Raw genomic sequence first — 21,078 nt, forward strand, 5'->3', positions numbered from 1 at the left:
TGCAGAGCTCGATTTTTACAGCACTCGTCATAATTATCCTACTCGGCAAGCCTCGTAGGATAAATTTACGACTCGTGCTGTGAAAATCATCATTCTGCAACTTGCTCCGTAAGCTACTACCGTAAGTCAGCACAGAGTTGCAAAATTGTAGGTGTAAAAAGTTTGAATGATTAATTTCATTTGATAAACGGTAAATAAGAAGGAGCTCTCGTTCTTCACAAAACCACTTGGGAGCCACTGCGTTCAAGTGCCTTTCGGATGTTGCTGCTACTGCTGCTGCATATCAGACCGTCTCGTGTTCTACTCGGTGGAGTAATTGAACCGCAGAATCGAGAGAAGCTCATATCTCCCCCGCTACACGGCCGGCCGGTCGCGAGTAATGATAGTAGATTTGTGTTCTGCCCGCGCGTAGCAGCATCCCGAGCTGCTGACTGAGAAGAGGGAATCCTCCCAGTTTCGGGAGGAATCTTTCGTTCGAGTACTTAGCTAGCGAAGACGACGGTTGAACTAAGTAAACGCGAAATCTCTCGTCGGGGGCGCGCTCCCGGTCATCATCATCATCGTACACTTGGGAGGACGGACGGACAGAGGGACGGAATGGGGCGTCCCTCGTTGCTCAACAATAACAATCAATTTATCAAGAGTCTAGTGTCGTCGCGAGATCGCGCAAGGGAAGTTCGTTGCAAGTTTCGCGAATCCTGTCGAAAGGCCCTTTCGGTCCAGCAAGCCAGTGCGGTGTCGATTGTTGGACGATTCTGAACGCAATTCGGTGATTGTGGCTTTCGAAGACTCAGCTGAAGAAGTGATAAAATTCGTACAAGGCAATTAGCTCGCGATATCATTGGATGGAACGGGGATCCAATTAGCGATCGTTGAAAAGTGTGCGAATCTTCAATTGAGACAATTGGCGCATCGTTTATCGGGGACTTGAGTGTGATCAGAGCTTGCGGTCTTCGGAAGTAGGCGTTGGAATCGCTGTTGCACTGATTGAGTGCAAGCAAAGTGCATTGATCGCGTCATTGTAATGTGCGAACAAAAATAATACGAAATTTCGAGAGTAAACATCCATTGATACGGTCGGAGAGATATGGAATTGAAGATCGCGAAGAATGAACCCAAGAAACGTTCGCAAGATAAAGCGAGTGGTGGCTGTGAGTTGGGCATTGACGAAAGAACAGGTCGTTTGCAGTGGTGCCCTGGCTATCGTTTCGCGAAGATGTTGTTTGTGATACCGGCCGCTATGCTGCCGTTGGCGCTGCTGTTCCTCGTGCTCACTCGGCTGCACGTGGTTGGATCAGTCAATCATTCCACGCTGAAGCGTCATAATCAGCAGCAGCAGGAACGCGAGTTCAATTACTACTCGGACCAGTCGAACAAGCTGGACGAACTGCAGCTAACGCAGTGCAAGACAGTGCGAAGCTCATTATCGGAGGTGTTGGAGGCCGAAGAGCGTGATATTTTAAAAGATGTGAGAACTTCGTTCGTACCGAGCAGTTCGGTGATTCACTGCGCTCCAGATGATCGGTATGATGATCTGCACTCGATACCGGACGATGTCGGTAGGTCAGATATTGTCAACTTCTTCCGAGCGAAAAGGTTTTCCAATCGGCAAAGAAAAGCCAAGAAATCCGTTCTGCAGAAAATCGCTTGGAGCAACGACGGAAGCGCAGAGAGCATAAGGTCAGCACAGGTTGAAATCATGAAGAAGTACATGGACTTGAAGACAAATCCATGTGACGACTTCTACCAGTACGCTTGCGGCAATTGGGACCGCGTGAATCCCATTCCTAAGGATAAAGCAGGCCTGGATACGTTCGAGATGCTGCGAGAAAGTCTGGATAGTGTCCTGAAGAATTTACTATTGGAGACGAGTGACGGCAGTTTACTGGAGATAGAAAACTCATTGGCGACCACTGTGAATCCACTAGAAACTGAACACCTCCGTAGAGTGAGAAAGCGCATCATCGCTAAGCGGGCAGCGTTAGACAAGCTTATCCAGAAAGCTCAAATCAGGAGAAATAAACGAGAGCTGGTCTCGCACGTAGCGCTGGAGAACGCCGTAGAAAACGCCGAAACCAAAGCGCGACATCTCTTCATTTCTTGCATGAACTACTCGCTCATCGAGCAACGAGGACTTCAGCCACTGTTCAAACTGATCGATTCCCTGGGTGGCTGGCCCGTGCTGAATCCCGACTGGGACGAAGACAACTTTGATTGGCTCAACCTAACAGCAGAAATTCGCAAGTTCAACAACGACATCCTGATCGTGGAGTGGGTCGGCCCCGATATCAAAAACTCCGACGAGAACATCATCCAGTTTGACCAGACATCGCTCGGTTTGCCAACGCGTGACTACTTCCTGCAACCTTCCAACAAGAAATACCTGGACGGGTACAAACAGTTCATGATCGATGTAATCCAGCTGCTCGGAGTTCATGCGGAGGTTGCCAAGGTTGCTGCCGACGAGATGGTCGATTTTGAAATACAGCTGGCGAATATCACCAGCTCCGTTGAGGAGCGCAACAATGTCTCCGTTCTGTACCGAAAAGTTATCCTGGAAAACCTCCACGAGGAAATTCCGGAAATCGACTGGACTCGGTATCTCTCTATTGTGATGGAAAAGCCCATCAACAGCTCAGAATTTGTTGTAATGTTCGCCGTAAACTACATGAAGGACCTGGTGCAACTGATCAACGAAACCGAACCCCGCACTGTCGCTAACTACATCCTTTGGAGGTTCGTCAGGCACCGCATCAACAACCTGGACGACCGCTTTCTCCAAGCCAAGCAGAAGTTCTCCAACGTTCTTTTCGGACGCGAAAAAAACCCTCCCAGGTGGAAGAACTGCGTCAACCAGGTCAACGCCAACATGGGAATGGCGGTCGGCGCCATGTTCGTGCGCAAATACTTCGACGAAAACAGCAAGCGTGACACGCTGGCAATGACTCACGAACTGCAGGAAGCCTTCCGCGAGATACTCAACGAGACCGAGTGGCTGGATTCACCCACCAAACACCTGGCGGAAATGAAGGTCAACGCGATGTCCCTCAGAATCGGATATCCCGACTTCATCCTCTCCCACAAAGACCTCAATGAGAAATACGCCGATTTGGAGATCCACCCGGAGAAATATTTCGAAAACACCCTGAACGTCCTCAGCCACATTCGACGCAGCGATCAGAACAAGATCGGACAAACCGTTAACAAAACCGCCTGGCATACGGCCCCAGCCGTCGTCAACGCGTACTACAGTCGCAACAAGAACCAGATCATGTTCCCGGCCGGAATTCTGCAGCCCCCGTTCTACCATCGTTATTTCCCCAAGTCCATGAACTACGGTGGCATCGGGGTGGTCATCGGTCACGAGTTAACGCACGGCTTCGACGACAAGGGACGCCTCTTTGATCGCGATGGAAACCTGTATCGCTGGTGGAGCGATCACGCCATCGAAGCCTTCCACGAACGGGCCACCTGCCTGGTCCAGCAGTACGGTAAGTACACCATCGATGAGATCGGAGTTCAAATCGACGGCGAGAACACCCAAGGAGAAAACATTGCCGACAACGGCGGGATCAAACAGGCCTTCCGGGCCTACACCAAGTGGCTCTCGGAACAAACCGATCCGCACGTGCTGGAGCAGGAAACCCTCCCGGAGTTGAACGTCACCAGCAGCCAGCTGTTCTTCCTGAACTTCGCCCAGGTGTGGTGCGGAGCGATGCGACCGGAAGCCACCCGGAATAAGCTGAAAACGGCCGTGCACAGCCCAGGGAGGTTTCGAGTGATCGGAACGCTGTCCAATTCGGAGGATTTTGCCCGGGAGTACGGCTGCCCGGTGGGAAGCGCTATGAACCCGTCCGACAAGTGCAGCGTTTGGTGATGTCAACCGGCGACGACCTACCAGGGCAGAATAGCACTTGAACCCGTTTCCAGTGAAAGTCATTCCACTTTTAAATGTAACCAAATAAACGATACTACTAGCTTTAGCCGCAAGTGGTTTCTTATTGCTTAACCCTATGCCCTTTTAAATGCGGGAAATGCAACGGGAGAGGCACTACTGGTTTTCGATCTTCAAGTACTTGTTCCTCTTGCACGATCGGCAATCGGATAGGTTCTCTGATACAAGTACCTATGATATTTCCGATGTGGGTTATTTGAATTACATTTGCATCATTATAAGCTGATGCCGCGGCACGTGTTGTTGCTTATCGTGAGTGATGAAATATAGTCGCTGATTATATCAGACAGAGATTGATTATTTAAGATAGCGCAAATGTAGATTGCTTTTATTTAGATTAGATTATTTGATAAATTGCATATTTAATTTATATATATATTACCGAGTTTTTAGTACTGGGCTAGTTTATTTCGGGACCTACGGTTTTACTTCCTTTCGAATTGATGAGAAAGCATCATATTTCACGTTTTCGGGTAAGGACCAGGAAATCTTCCATAATAAATGACAGTTTCGGTTTTTCTAGTTTTTCCAGACAGGTGATTTCCCTTAATTTTTATATACACGAAAACGTAGAAGTCCTGAACAAATTCGGACCAATTCCGCTGACCCGTTCTTTAGCCAATTCTTGACATATAAGCACCACTTTTTTTTATTTATATAGATAGAGAGATTGTGTTAATTGATTTACACTTGGCAACAATATATCATGTACTTTTACTATATCGAATGGATTCGATAGATTTTGGCTCGCTGATTACGAATCTATTTTAGGATTTTCGTAACACGTAAAGTACACCGGGGAATGATGAAACGGATGAAACAAGATTGAATTTGGAGTCTCCATTATGATGTCAGTAAGTTTTACCTCGGTTTTTCCTCACTACAAATATGATTTGTTAGCATCGGTGTGGCTATGATTTTTTCTGGAGGGGGCACGGTGTGTCTGGTAGAACAATATTATCACAAAAAAATAGGCATCGCTAAATCTCTCACCATTCGACCATTTAGCTTTCATTTGACGTGTTCCAAAAAAAAATCCACCGAAGGATCCCGAACATTTTTTTATTTTAAATTTTTGTTCCTTGAAGTACATTATTTTCAAATGTAGTCATGATAAAAGGCATTTTTTTTACTCTCAAGCTCGATGGTAGCCTAATTTTCAAATGAAAGTTGATTTAACAAAGATATATAAGATTACTTGAAATCAAATTTATTCTGACATCAAACGTCACTTCTACTGAAATGTCAGCAAACGACCGTTCACCGAGATTTGCACAGCTGATATCGGCAATCTGATTTAAGTGTGAATTAGATCCTCGTGTTTTTTTTAATTTAATTTCTTTATTAGTTTCATTCCAAACATTACATTCATTTCTTATATCTAGGTGTTCTGTGTTATTAGACAACACTATCATCCTAATTTGGTAAAACAAATTTAAGATTTTATTAACATTTTGTTAACAATATATTACATTTCATTTGCCGTAGCACTTCAGATTTTTTACAGGTGATTTGATTTCACCTGCTTATAAGAGAAAAAAAAAACGTTTTTAATTCACTTAACCTAACTTAACCTAAACATGCTTGAAATTATTAATTATTTTATTTGACACTTGTTCCAATGTTCCAACATTGGATATTCTATGTAACTCATTGGTACTATACCAGGGAGGAAACCTCAGAATCATTTTCAAAATTTTATTTTGAACTAGTGGTCCCGGCAAACTTTGTCTTGCCATCAAGTAGGCTGTTGAACAACGCTTTTGATCGTCCCATATAAAATGACTGTTTTTTTCGCGCTCGTTTTTTCAACTTTCCCGGTTGGTTGGTTGGTTGGTTTGACTTTATTAACGAGATTTTTAGCCCTAGGCTAGTTCATCTCGGGACCAACGGCTTCACTTCCCTTCCGAAGGAAGTCGTCACTATAACTTTTTACGTCATAAGTGACTATGTCGGGGATGGGATTCGATCCCAGGTCCTCGGCGTGAGAGGCGAGTGTTCTAACCACTCTTTCCCGGTGAATATCCTGGGATTTTTATACACACAAACACGTCGGAACCCTTGACGAACAAAACTGAGAAAGAATCATTCAAATCCGTTGGCCCGTTCGTAAGCCATTTCGTGACATACAAACACCATTCCATTTTTATTTATATAGATTCTCTGCAAAGCTTTCTTCCTGGTATTACAACAGCTAGTCCATATTGGTACAGCATACAACATGGCTGGCCTGAAAATTTGATTGAATATCAAAAGCTTGTTCTTAAGACAAGGTTTTGATTTTCTTTAATAAGGGGATAGAGATATTTTACATATTTATTAAATTTGGCTTGAATGCCCTCAATGTGATTTTTGAAAGTTAAATTCTTATCTAGCATGAGCCCTAGATACTTAACTTCATCTGACCAATTTATTGGAACCCCTCTCATCGTGACAACATGTCTACTCGAAGGTTTCAAATAAAGAGCTTTTGGTTTATGTGGGAATATCATTAGTTGAGTTTTGGCAGAATTAGGAGAAATCTTCCATTTCTGCAAGTATGAAGAAAAAATATCCAAACTTATTTGCAATCGACAACAGATGACACGCAGGCTTCGTCCTTTGGCGGAGAGGCCTGTGTCATCCGCAAACAAGGATTTTTGACATCCCTGAGGTAACTCAGGTAAGTCAGATGTGAAAATATTGTATAATATTGGTCCCAAAATGCTGCCTTGAGGAACACCAGCTCTTACAGGAAGTCTTTCAGATCTGGAGTTCTGATAATTAACCTGAAGTGTACGATTTGACAGATAACTTTGAATTATTCTAACAATGTATGTTGGAAAATTAAAGTTTTTTTAATTTTACGATCAAACCTTCATGCCGAACACTGTCGAATGCTTTTTCTATGTCTAGAAGAGCAAGACCAGTAGAATAGCCTTCAGATTTGTTGGAACGGATCAAATTTGTTACACGTAAAAGTTGATGAGTGGTCGAATGTCCATGGCGGAATCCGAACTGTTCATTGGCAAACATTGAATTTTCGTTGATGTGGGCCATCATTCTGTTCAAAATAACCTTTTCAAAAAGTTTACTGATGGAGGAAAGCAAACTGATTGGACGATAGCTAGAAGCTTCTGCAGGATTTTTGTCTGGTTTTAAAATTGGAGCAACCTTAGCATTTTTCCATTTGTCAGGAAAATATGCTAATTGAAAACATTTGTTAAATATATCAACTAAAAATGATAAGCTACTTTCTGGAAGTTTCTTGATGAGGATGTAGAAAATTCCATCATCGCCAGGAGCTTTCATGTTTTTGAATTTTTTAATAATAGTTCTCACTTCTTCCAAATCAGTCTCCCAGGCATTTTCGAAAACGTTCTCTTGATTGAGAATATTTTCGAACTCCTGAGTAACTTGATTTTCAATTGGACTAGTGAGTCCTAAATTAAAATTGTGCGCACTTTCAAACTGCATAGCAAGTTTTTGAGCTTTTTCGCAATTAGTTAGTAATAATTTGTTTTCCTCTTTCAATGCCGGTATTGGCTTCTGAGGTTTTTTCAAGATTTTAGATAATTTCCAAAAGGGCTTAGAGCCAGGGTCCAATTGAGATATCTTATTTTCAAAATTTTTGTTTCTTAATTGAGCAAAACGTTTCTTGATTTCTTTCTGCAAATCCTGCCATATAATTTTCATAGCAGGATCGCGAGTGAGTTGAAATTGCCTTCTCCTCACGTTTTTAAGACGGATCAAGAGTTTAAGATCATCGTCTATAATCACGGATTCAAATTTTACTTCACATTTTGGAATTGCAATGCTCCTGGCTTCAACAATGGAATTTGTTAAAGTCTCAAGAGCATTGTCAATATCAAGTTTAGTTTCTAAAGAAATGTTAACATCAAGATTAGAGTCAACATACGTTTCATATATATTCCAGTTGGCTCGTAAATAATTGAAAGTGGAGCTGATAGGATTGAGAATCGCTTCATGGGATATTTGAAATGTAACAGGGACATGATCAGAATCAAAATCAGCATGAGTAACTAATTGGCTACAAAGATGACTAGAGTCGGTTAAGACCAAGTCAATCGTAGATGGATTTCTAGAAGAGGAAAAACATGTAGGGCTATCAGGGTATTGAATTGAGAAATATCCTGAAGAGCACTCATCAAATAAAATTCTGCCGTTGGAATTACTTTGAGAATTATTCCATGACCGATGTTTGGCATTGACAAAAAATTTTGACTTATTGCGAGTCAATTTACGCAAGTCAGTTTGGAGCAAATTAACTTGCTGTCCAGAGCATTGAAAAGGAAAATAGGCAGCTATGAAAGTATATTTACCAAACTGTGTTTCAACAGAAACACCTAAAGTTTCAAAAACTTTAGTTTCAAATGACGAAAACAGTTGATGTTTGATACGCCTATGAATGATGATTGCAACTCTTCACATGCCCCATCAAGTCGATCGTTACGATAAACAAAAAAGTTAGGATCTCTTTTGAGTTTAGATCCAGGTTTTAAATACGTTTCGGTAATAACTGCTATATGCACGTTATTAACCGTAAGAAAATTAAACAGCTCGTCCTCTTTACCATTCAGAGAACGAGCATTCCAATTTAAAATATTTAAATTATTATTTGGATCCATTAGAAAAATGTAATCCAATAACAATTTGATTTGTAAATTTTACACCTACTTGGACTGCTTCAGTCATAGTGGTGGCTTTGAACATTGCATCAATCATTAGATTCAATTGTTCAGTTAGAAAATTAAAATCAGAGGCAGACATGTCATGTGATTTCCCATTAGAATTTCCGGTAGACGAAGAAGCGGAGTTACCTGTGGCGGTAGGGTTTTTTCCATTAGATTTGAAACAAGTAGAATGGGTACCCATGGATCGAACAGGGGAGGAGTTTGAATTTCCTGCTACGATATCGGCAAAGGATTTACCGTGGGTAGATACATTCGAAATTGAAAAATTCGAACGGTTACCCGAAGGGTTAAAATTAGTTTGTGAATTAGCATGATTATGATCTTCCTGGTGGGTATGATTCATGATCAAGCGATCGTTAACTGAAAAATGAACATTGTTCGATACTCTACCAGGCAAATTCCGGAAACGACCGTTATCGTAACGGATATTATCTTTCATCTGCCTGGCACGAGCCTCAATGACCCTTTTGCGTGAAGGACAATTCCAAAAATTGGACTTATAGTTAGCCCCGCAATTACAGCATATGAATTTGGTGGTATCTTCCTTCACTGGACAGACGTCTTTGGCGTGAGAAGAACCTCCGCAAATCATGCATTTAGCATCCATGCGACAATTTTTTGTACCATGACCCCACTTTTGGCACCGACGGCACTGAGTGGGGTTCTTGTAATTTCCTCCAGGTTTCTGGAAATGTTCCCATGTCACACGGACATCAAACAAAAGTTTTGCTTTTTCTAAAGCTTTAATATTATTTAGTTCTTTTTTGTTAAAGTGAACTAAATAATATTCTTGAGAAAGCCCTTTCCGAACAATGCCAGATTGGGTTCTCTTTTTCATAATGATTACTTGGACTGGGGAAAATCCAAGTAAATCATTTATTCCACTTTTTATCTCTTCAGGTGACTTATAGTCACTTGAGAGACCTTTCAAGACAACTTTGAACAAACTTTCAATTTTGTCGTCATACGTAAAAAATTTGTGCTTCTTCTCTTCAAGATGTCTGAGAAGAAGTTCACGATCTTTAAAAGTTTCCGGCAAAACGCGACAGTCTCCTTTCTTTGCGATTTGGAAGGAAACCTTGATTCCCCTAATGGAGTTCAAGATCTCCTGCCTAAATCTCCCAAATTCGGAACAACTGACCACGATAGGCGGCACTCTTTGCTTCCTCACTTGAATCAAAGAGCCTGGGCTAGAGGCTGCTTCGATTTGGTGTTCGGAAAATTTGTCTAGAGCATCGAACTGATTGCTCATTTCGATACAATTATTCATTTCACCCTTGGAAGAAACTTCGCATTCCGGGGAAGCGTCCTTTCTTCCATTCTTGCCACGTGTAGTGACAGTTTTAAAACCCACTTTTTTGGAAGGAAGTAGTGAATTCAGAGATTCACCCTTCCTTTTGTTAGTTGTTGATACCATGTTTAATTAATAAACGAGAAAGACGTGACCTTCGAGAGGTTTTTTCCCAAGACGGTGTCCAAGAAGGATTACCACCGCTAGCTTTCGCCAACGGGTCCAACGAAAAATCGAAGGCACGGGTCCAAACAAGGATCGTAAAGGGATCAATAGTAGAAAAAATAGTACTGAAAAGTACTGTTTTAGTAGCACTGAAAAGTACCGTTTTTAATTTTAGCACTGAAAAGTACTGTTTATGTAGCACTGAAAAGTACTGATTTATTGCTTTAGGTAGTTTTTAAGAAAACTTCCAAGAGCAGAGAGAATTCGTGTACGCACAGCACGAAGGTACGATGCGCACTCGAAAGAGAATCATCTTCTCTAACAACTTTCGAAGACACGACAACATCGCAATAGGACGGTACGAGTTGTAGTCCGCCGCAGGCTTTCCTGGCTTTTGGATGGCAATAACTCTCACTTGTCTCCAATCATCCGAAACAATGTTGAGCGGTTCCATTTGAATTCGAATGTCGGTTTACTTTTGTATTTTTTGATTTGGCTGAAATTTGGCATATGCTTTCTTTATACCCAAAAATGCCTATTTGCATCATCGGTTCGCCATTTTTACCCTAGCGTTACTTTTGAGAAGGGCCTAAGAAAAAAAGCCTTAACAATTTTCAAAAAATTAAAACTCAGAAACTATTTGTCCGATCAGTTTGGTGTCTTCCGCAAAGTTTTAGGTTATTGTTGGGACTATCTGGAAAAAAAATATACACTGTAAAAAAATATGTTGTAATATTTTATATATCAAAAATAAAGCTTAAAAATCAATTTTCTCAAAAATCGTATTTTTGATTTTTTTTATTTTTTTATATGTTAAAGTAGACAAAAAATGAAGTCTTATGCACAGTGGGTCAAAATGGAGAAATCATGGACAAAAAAGTTATGATTTAAAAAAAAGAGGTGAATTTGTTGAAAATGGTCATAATAAACTTTTCAAATGTTTCGGTAGCAATTAGCAAAATTTTCTCATATACCTTTTTTGTTGAAAATTTTGCGTACTTTCATAAAATCGGGTCGAAAAGCATTCAAAAAGTTTATTTAGACCATATTGAAAAATCAACCTTTTTTTTAAAAATCATAACATTTTTGTCCATGATTTCTCCATCTTGACCCACTGTGCAAAAGACTTAATTTTTTGTCTACTTTATCATATAAAAAAAAAACAAAAATACGATTTTTGAGAAAATTGATTTTTAAGCTTTATTTTCGATATATAAAAAATTACAACATTTTTTTTACAGTGTATATTTTTTCCAGATAGTCCCAACAATAACTTAAAACTTTGCGGAAGACTCCAAACTGATCAGACAAACCGTTAACTAAGTTATATATAACGACCGAAAATTGAAAATTATATCATAATTTTGTATTAAAATCGCTGTATCTTTAAAACGGTAAAAGTTAGCCTGATTTTTCCGTGTACCTTTTTTGTTGGTTGGTTGGTTTGACTTTATTAACGAGATTTTTAGCCCTGGGCTAGTTCATCTCGGGACCAACGGCTTTACTTCCCTTCCGAAGGAAGTCGCCACTATAACTTTTTACGTCATAAGTGACTATGTCGGGGATGGGATTCGATCCCAGGTCCTCGGCGTGAGAGGCGAGTGTTCTAACCACTACACCAGGTCCGTCCCCTACCTTTTTTGTTGTAAATTTTGCGTACTTTCATAAAATCTAGTTTAAAAATATTTAAAAAGTTTATTATGACCATTTTCAAAAATTCACCTTTTTCAAAAAATCATAACTTTTTTGTCCATGATTTCTCCATCTTGACCTACTGTGCAAAAGACTTCATTTTTTGTCTACTTTAACATATAAAAAAAAAAAAATCAAAAAATACGATTTTTGAGAAAATTGATTTTTAAGCTTTATTTTCGATATATAAAAAATTACAACATTTTTTTACAGTGTATATTTTTTCCAGATAGTCCCAATAACAACCTAAAACATTGCGGAAGACACCAAACTGATCTGACAAACCGTTTCTAAGTTATAATTTTTTGAAAATTATTAAGGATTTTTTTCTTAGGCCCTTCTCAAAAGTAAGGCTAGAGTCAAAATGGCGAGCCGATGATGCAAAAAGGCATTTTTGGGCATAAAGAAAGCATGTGCAAAATTTCATCCAAATCAAAAAATATAAAAATGAAATTTGGGAAAAAAAGTCGACATTTTCTGTGGAACCGCTCTGTTGCTCTCCAAGAATATATTGAATAAGTCCAACAAGCGCTTCTTTGCGACGTCTGGGAGGTTTTTCAGCAAGTTGAACTTAATTCTATATATACCTGTGGCAGAATTATTACATGAAAAGAGAGCAAGTGAGAATTCTACCATCGAAAAAGTTGAGTCCATTGCATTCCTTTCATCTGGATAATCACGAATAGTCATTTGAACTTGAACAGAGTCCGGACAAACTTTCTTCGCGAAATCGAATATGCATCAAGAAGAGCTTTCACGATCCTCGTTTACCGATTGTACGTTCCGCATCATTCTACCGACCGTCCACAGAGTTTGCATCGACGTTTCCCGCGATAATCCGTTGACGAAGTTTTTCCAATAATCGCGTTTCTTCGCTTTTTTTTCAGGTGATTCACGCTAAACTATCTGTACAAACACTATACAAAACGTGTGCATTTGGCATTTGGCAAGACATCCGTTTTTCTCTTAAAATTCAAATATTTTCTAATTAATAATACTGTTTGGTATATTCAACGCATTAGGTTAACCCGTGAAGGCCTGAGTGAAAGAAAAAATACTAATACTAAATACTAATACTAGCTCTCACCACTCAGTGAATATCAAACGGATTTCAACAAGTCACAGATAGTTTCTGGAATCGGCTATAATGTGGCCACAATGTCAAAGAGTTTTAAGAACAACGTATCAGCGGAAACGATTTAATTGGATATCCATGGGTCCGACACAAGGGGCGGGAGCCTACTGATCTTGAGCTACACCGCGAGTAGCTTTTGAGTAACTCTGAGTAACTCGGTCGTCTCGGCTACTTGTGAACATAGCAACCAAGTGTCGGTTTGTTTGTTTCGCAGTGAAAATTTTTCGCTTGATGTCGTACGGAGTCGGAAATGGTCAGAGGTCTATTTCTAAGTGGAATATTTGAATGAAATCACTTTCGTTGAGATTATTTTGAATACAGCTAGACTTTTACATGAATCATACTTGGGCGTTCTTTAGAAGCTTTATCAAATCAATTAGTTGCACTAAATCTCCCCAAAAATGAAACAAACTTTGCTATGATTCCGTTGCATTGCTATGACGATTCTTAGCATCGATCTCAAAAAGATTATAGAAAAGAACATTTTGTATGCAAGATTCTACAAATGAACAGATCTGGGGCAAATAAATGTATCTGTTTGAAAGAGCCTTCAATCAATTGATTGATTTTGAGAGAGTGTTACACCATATGACTGTCATTTACTGCTTAAATGTAGTAGAGGTAATATTTTTTTACGAACGCCAAGTTTTTCAAATCTTTAATACAATAAGTCAGCCTTCAGATAGACCGTACTAGATATTATTTAAAAAAAAAGCGCATAATTGCACTTCATTCGAAACGATAATCGATAAGAATTGCTCTTATCACATCCCAATGCACAGTGGGCAAAAACCGACCCAAAATCGCACTTATTTCGTGCCGCTGATTTCAGGAGGTGGGAAATATCTATTTTCATTGAAAAACATGCGAGGATTCGAATGGCGCCATTTACATTCACCGCACGCCATCGGAAGTACCTCATTTTGCCCCATTTTCCCCTTTCTGATATGAAAACTATAGTTTTTAAGAGTTTATTTGCTTCTGCTGATTAAAATCGATGAATTATATAATTGAAAACCCATCGGCAAACCAAATATGTATATGAAAAATAATATTTTTGGACAAACTTGACCAATGTACCAGTTTACCCCTTTTCCCCCAATAATTTAGACATTTTGATAGTTTCAATAAATTCCTCAAAACTGACACTTGATTCACAATTCATAACTGGCAAACCCTTCCATTAAAAGTTTGCGAAATGGACTAAGGGATATATTGAACTATGCGGACCACGACGAATAGCTCATTTTACCCCTTTTACCCTAATATTTCTTCATATATGGCAGTTTTACGATATTTCATATTACTGCCGCCAGTTTTTCAATTCAAACCGACAAATCCTATTGTAAAACAGTAGTATGTGAAAGCGACATATGCGTGAATCATGGTTTACGAACCATGATAAATAGCTCATTTTGCCCCTTTTCCCCTATAATAAGCTTTATACGAAGATTTACTATTTTTCTGAATACTGCTTTTGTAAAATAGCAGTATTTCTAAATACTACTTTTGTAAAATAGTATGGAAATTTGACAGAAGCATATATCAAGCCTAGCGTACCATGATAAATAGCCCATTTAACCCCTTTTCCCCTACACTTCGATACATATGGAAGTTTAACGATATTTCACATTACTGCCGCTAGATTTCCAAACACATTATGACCTTTCGTTTTTTGTATTAGTTATAATTGTACATTGAGAATTTCAAAAGATTGAGTCTTAGAATTTTAAAAGATTGGGCCTTAGCCCCGTGGCTAGATTGCTGTACACATATTTTATTTCGAAAGGATTTGGTTGTTTTAAGATTAAAATCTAACTGAAGTATTCAGAAAAATAGTAAATCTTCGTATAAAGCTAATTATAGGGGAAAAAGGGCAAAATGAGCTATTTACCATGGTTCGTAAATCATGATTCACGCATATGTTGCTTTTACTTACTGTATTGCGAAAGGACTTGGTAGTTTGAGTTGAAAATCTGGCGGCAGTAATATGAATTATCGTAAAACTGCCATATATGAAGAAATATTATGGGAAAAGTGGTAAAATGGGTAAAATGCACTATTCACCGTGGTACGCTAAGCTTGATATATGCATCTGTCAAATTTCCATACTGTACCATCCCTATTTTACAAAATAAATTATATGTTTAAAGTTTAAAATCTAACTGCAGTATTCAGAAATATAGTAAAACCTTCGTATAAAGCTAATTATAGGGGAAAAGGGGCAAAATGAGCTATTTATCATGGTTCGTAAACCATGATTCACGCATATGTCGCTTTCACATACTACTGTTTTACAATAGGATTTGTCGGTTTGAATTGAAAATCTGGCGGTAGTAATATTAAATATCGTAAAACTGCTATATATGAAGAAATATTAGGGGAAAAGAGGTAAAATGAGCTATTCGTCGTGGTCCGCATAGTTCGATATATCCCTTAGTCCATTTCGCAAACTTCTAATGGAAGGGTTTGCCAGTTATGAATTGTAAATCAAGTGTCCGTTTTGAGAAATTTGTTGAAACTATCAAAATGTCTAAATTATAGGGGAAAAAGGGGTAAACTGGTACATTGGTCAAGTTTGTCCAAAAATATTATTTTTCATATACATATTTGGTTTGCCGATGGGTTTTCAATTATATAATTCATCGATTTTAATCAGCAGAAGCAAATAAACTCTTAAAAACTATAGTTTTCATATCAGAAAGGGAAAAATGGGGCAAAATTAGGTACTTCCGATGGCGTGCGGTGAATGAAAATGGCGCCATTCGATTCCTCGCATGTTTTTCAATGAAAATAGCTACTTCTCACCTCCTGAAATCAGCGGCACGAAATAAGTGCGATCTTGGGTCGGTTTTTGCCCACTGTGCAATGTATTGAACTCATGTACCAGAAATTTCAGATGCAATTTGAAGCATATCTACAGTAAGAGCATTACAATGTCTATGGTAGGAGACATGCATTGACTGCTTCGTTGCTGATTTCTGAGCAATTATGAGTAACTCAAAGTTGCTCGATGTCGCATAGCCTGCTCAGAGCAATGCTGTCCTCCCCCTAGGTCCGACATTGGATTGACCCTACGAATGACCATTTTTGGGTTTCCGGGAAGCCTTAAATTTATGATAAAGTGGCCAAAGTGTATCTAAACATCTATGCCAAGCATATGGGAATGCATTTTAGTGAACTATTATGTTTGATCTCTAGTTTTTGAGAAATGAGATGTTTTAGTATCCATCAAAACTATATCCGATTCTTCACGGCATTAAGTCCGAGTGGTCACATCCGATACATTCTAAGTGGTGCAAACCCATCGCAAACCTCTTCATTTATAATGTTGAATTTTAGATCTTTATGATTTTTGTAAATTAAAATTATTGTCATTGCAAATAAATAAAGATAACTTGGCATGTCCCAAAATATAGCCCTTTTTCATCCGACTTGACCCAGTGACCCACCGGAGTAACTCCAGTCACAGCATTATCCACGAGTACTTCTGGCCGCTTCTAAAAACTAGATATGTTTACCAGTATACAGCCAAAAAAATATTTGAATCCGTTAAGTATTCCCTTAGCGACGAGGGTTTTAGCATTTTTGCTTTCACTCAGGCCTATACAGGTTAAAAATGCAAAGCACTAAACAAAGCATTTTTAGTCATATTGGGCCTTACGTTGACTATGCAAACATGGGCATGGAAGTCAAGGAGATTCCCACAATGAAGGGATCTTAAACCGTCCGGGACTTGAATTCACCCACCAAATAAGATAAAACTTTGACAGTGTTTTTTTTTATTTAGTTTGTGTTTTAAATGTACCGTTAAATTTCCAAACCTTTTCATTTTGGATTATGTCCTGCATTGTTTCTACTTTTGTGCTTATGTTATTAACTGATATTAGCTCATTTTAATTTTGTGGACATTTTGCTTTAAATAATAAAATAGTAGCAATCTTGTGCGTATATTGCAACAGACTCTCTTGGTTCTCACCTTTTGGTATCGTTTGTACCTGCCACCAACTACATAGCTACCGTACCAACTTGACTTCTCCACCCCGCTGATTAATGGTCCTGTTGATCGCGGCAAAGGCCAGCAGAAACGAAGCCTCAACGGAACGTGATGAAAATATTTCATCGCAGATTAAGCAACAAGTGATAAATGCCATTTTCATTCGTCGAACGAAAGGGATGTCGTTCGGGTTGGATTATTGTCTTCGCCGGTTGTTCTGGCCTGGCTAGTCTTCTGATCCGCTTTATGGTGCGTGTAAACTGCGTTTTTGTTGTCCGTTTGCTGTCGTGGGCGTCGTCATTTCACTTTTTAATCGCGCACCATTGATTGTCCGGACTGAACAACACACCGAAACACAGACATGCAGACGAAACGCTTAGAACGATTTCTACTGATATTCACCGCTCACTCCACGTAACCATCATAGTCATGTTGTACGGAATACGATTATGTGCGAAAAGTCCAGCAGAAGGCGCTAGTGAAAACGTCAAACATGAAGAAAAACGATGATCACGCCTCTGGTTGTGAGGTGTGAAACATTTGAAATGATCGTTTGAAATGTAGTCGGTGGAAATTTCGTCAGTGTTTCGTCTGTTTGTCTGTGTTTCTACCGTCTGATAGAGGAGCATTTCGCGTTGCGTGGAGGACTGGTGGTGTTTGGCTTGTAGTCATTTATAATCGATTGTGCTGTCATGTTTGCCATCCCGATTAAGGTGCACAGAGGGCAAATTGAACAAACAGCACATGGAATGGAACAAATGATGCGTGGTTGTTTTGTGGCGGTTATCTACCTACCTGTTGATGTTCCTTATTTTTTGAAAACCACAAATTGGCAGTAGTCTAGACACATTGACTGCGGTCTTCCACTATGACGAAGATGCATTCAATCCTATTTTACGGCCACGTGTTGTTATAGTCACGTTTTTCTTCTTCTCCTTCTTATTCTTTCAGGCGTTACGTCCATATTGTGACAAATGCTGCTTATCAGCTTAGTGTTTTAAGACCACTTCCAAAGTTATTATTTGAGAGCTTTCTTTGCTATTTTTGCAGGTGCGTCGTGTGGCAAGTATGAAGCTACTTTATGCCGTGGAAGCATCCTCGACCGATGGGATTTGAACCCATAACCCTCAGCATGGCCTTGTTGAATAGCTGCGCGTCTACCACTAAGCGTTTTCATACACGAACAATGATTTTATCACTTTTTATATTTTTCCTTTATGTGTAGGTTGAACTTTATCGATTGACACAAAAAGATCATTTTCTAGGATTGTCATGATTTTTTTGCTTAGGTACACTGAGAAAAACCCACACGTCAAGGTCATGTGTTTTACTCACAGATTTGCGCAATAAGAAAACCACATGACTCGATTGTGGTAGCCATATGAATTTCATCATCCACTTCACGGCATTCACGGTATCAACATTAGATTGTCGTGTGAATCAAAACATGAATGTCTTAAGATTGAATAATGAAAACTCACTGCTTGAATACGAATGTAGTGGCTTAAGATTGCCATGTGTAACAGAACATAAATATCGTGAGATTGAAAGAAGAAATTTGGTAGTAGAATCCTTGCTTCCCAAAATATGGATTCGAAGCACCTCTGCTTGTCGCAAGCTCGCTTGAATGTTTTTCAAAAAAAAGTGAGCCAGCAACAAGCGTAGCGCCGCAAATCCATAATTTGGGAAGCCCGGGATTAGCATATTCCATTTATTCGAAGCTGAGAACAAGGATAATTCCGATTCCGATTTATCTTTTTAACCGTGAATTATGTTCAACGCTGGAAGTTATGCATTGTTTTCATAGAAAGATAGAATGAACTCCTCTTATTTCAGACATCTTAACTATTAAAGAAAACTCGAATCCGCAAATTTTCCTTTTTCAGCTTCAGAATTTGCTCGTTCTCTTCGGAAGAAACCGCAATTTAGTTCGCTATAGGTTGATCACAGACAATGCAGAAATTCTAAACACGGAAATCAACAACGAAGCTCATCGATTTCATCAAATCAAACTAATTGCGCAAATCAATGAATCGCTCAACTTGAACATGATGATCATGACACAAGATAATCATAAGTGAAACACACTGAATCCGTGTTAGGTGAAGATCTATACAGCGATAGGTTGACGGAACTTATGTGTAAAAATTATGGAATTTTTGTTGTCGATTGTTTAATCAATCAAACGACACGTATGCGCCTTAATGGTGTAAAGCATTGAAAAAAAAAACTAAATAATTGAATGTGTAACATACACGAAGTTTGCAAGAAAATCACAACAAATTGGTATGGACGTTCATGGAGCGATCCATAATTTCAAGCATACAGATGTGGATTTTTTATCAGTGTAATCCACTCTTTGTTCTGACACCCCACACGGCAACGCGGATCTACTTAAATCTGAGTTGTTTCAACGCAAAACCGTAGTTGAGCCCAATTATCCAAATTTAGCTAAATTTCCAAGGCCTCCATTAGGTACTTTGCCTTTGAAGCCATAAGAAAAATTTACTTAAACTTGGTTCGATTCAACGCAAAATTGGGTTTATTCAACCCAAGCTTGAGAATAATACATTTACCCAAATTTGGCTCATTGGGCCAAACTAACCCCATTGGGTAGGTGCATCTCTCTATTTTTTGACAACATTGGTGAGGAAGAGAGAGAATACCGAGAGATTTTGGGTTGAGAGAATAATCGATATACTTAATTTTGGGTAAAGTCAACTCAAAAATTAGGTGAACTGTTTTTTCCGTGCATGATACGGAGAAGTAGGGCAAATTTACCAATTATGGTGCACCTAAGGGTAAGAGTGCTGATAAAAGCATGAAATATGTGATTTTAACGTATCAGTCGATAGATATCAAATCCATTTATTTAAAATTTCCTTGCAAAAATCCTTGAACCACTGTTCCCATGGAAAGGGTGTGTTTTTGGATGGATGAATCCTAGAATCAGAGACGAATAGAGACATAGTAGTCGGGTTCTGAATGGGTACCACTTCTAGTACTGCATTTGATCCCTTGGTACTGCAAAGGTACCCAAGATTGACAGATCGCAGTACACTTTTCACAACTTTCTAGACTTTGCTCTATTACCTTATGTGCCAAAAAATTTTGGCAACTGCAAGGAACATGAGGTCTTTACTTCATCTTTGCTAGAATGGTGCAATCAATTGATTACTACTCGCAATGGATAAACATTGTTGAATATTATGGAATCATAGCTTGTTTAAAAAAATATTCGTAGTTTTTTGCAACGCAACATTTCATAGAAACATTTCGTAAAAGCCGTATTGTATTTTAGCCTATCGTATCTTTTGTGAACAAGAACCAAAATGTACTAAAGTTCTACAAATTTGTATTGTTTTTACGAGGGATTCGTATATTTATTTTCGAATATATTCGTTTTACGAACTTCGATTACAACTTGGTAGAATTTAACAATTCTCGCGTAACTTTTCAAAAGAACCTATTAACCCATGAGAGTTTCCTTTAGTTTAATTTTTCTTTAATCAATAACTGAGTCACATTAACCTCATCTGTTTTTTCTTATCGGTATTAGGATGAAACGCCAACCAAGGACATTGTCTTTCTATCGATAGTGAAAACTTCTCAAAAGCTTCAGTATTGCACTGTTATAATCGAAAAAGAGCGAGAATCTCTCATTGTTACTTAGGTCTTTTAGTAAAGTCAACTTGCTGGAAGCGCTTAATATAATTGGAAAACATTTCATTCAAGAAAGCAATGAATTATTTCGTAATTCGTACGAACGATTTCTTTATACAGCATTTAATGAGCGCTGATGGCTGGCTAGAAAGCAGGCTCGCTTTCTGGTAGGGATCATGCAATTTGGCGTTTGGCTTGGGTCCGTTCAGTTCACGCAACATTTAAAATCAGCTGATCTGGAAGCATTTTTACACGAGATGCGATCGAAGCATAATTTTAGTGTTTGTGATAACTTCAGTTTCGAAGTGGTAGTTGTGCAATACCAGCTTCGGCGAACCGACATTTTATAAAATTGGGGCCAATTTATTGGTAAAAAATTGGTGTGAATTTTTCTGTAAACATAGGTTTATGGCTGATATAAAATATGTCTTTCACAAAATAGTCGATATTTTGGGTTTCGGCTAGGGAACTTTTGCTCCACACTAG

At 39.0% G+C, this 21,078-nt stretch overlaps 1 protein-coding gene across 1 annotated transcript; it reads left to right on the forward strand.

Moving 5' to 3' along the window:
• The first annotated feature begins 280 nt into the window (after positions 1–280).
• Positions 281–3,983, forward strand: LOC5580091 (neprilysin-2). Its single transcript, XM_001654791.2, has one exon. The coding sequence runs from the start codon at positions 1,088–1,090 to the stop codon at positions 3,875–3,877; it is 2,790 nt and encodes a 929-aa protein (XP_001654841.2). The 5' UTR covers positions 281–1,087; the 3' UTR covers positions 3,878–3,983.
• Positions 3,984–21,078: the final 17,095 nt, after the last annotated feature.

The sequence above is a fragment of the Aedes aegypti genome, chromosome 1 (genome assembly GCF_002204515.2).
Source record: "Aedes aegypti strain LVP_AGWG chromosome 1, AaegL5.0 Primary Assembly, whole genome shotgun sequence".
Taxonomy (NCBI): domain Eukaryota; kingdom Metazoa; phylum Arthropoda; class Insecta; order Diptera; family Culicidae; genus Aedes; species Aedes aegypti.

Excerpts from the sequence above, each read along its gene's own strand:
- LOC5580091 (XM_001654791.2), top strand. The coding sequence starts at position 1,088 with ATGGAATTGAAGATCGCGAAGAATGAACCCAAGAAACGTTCGCAAGAT.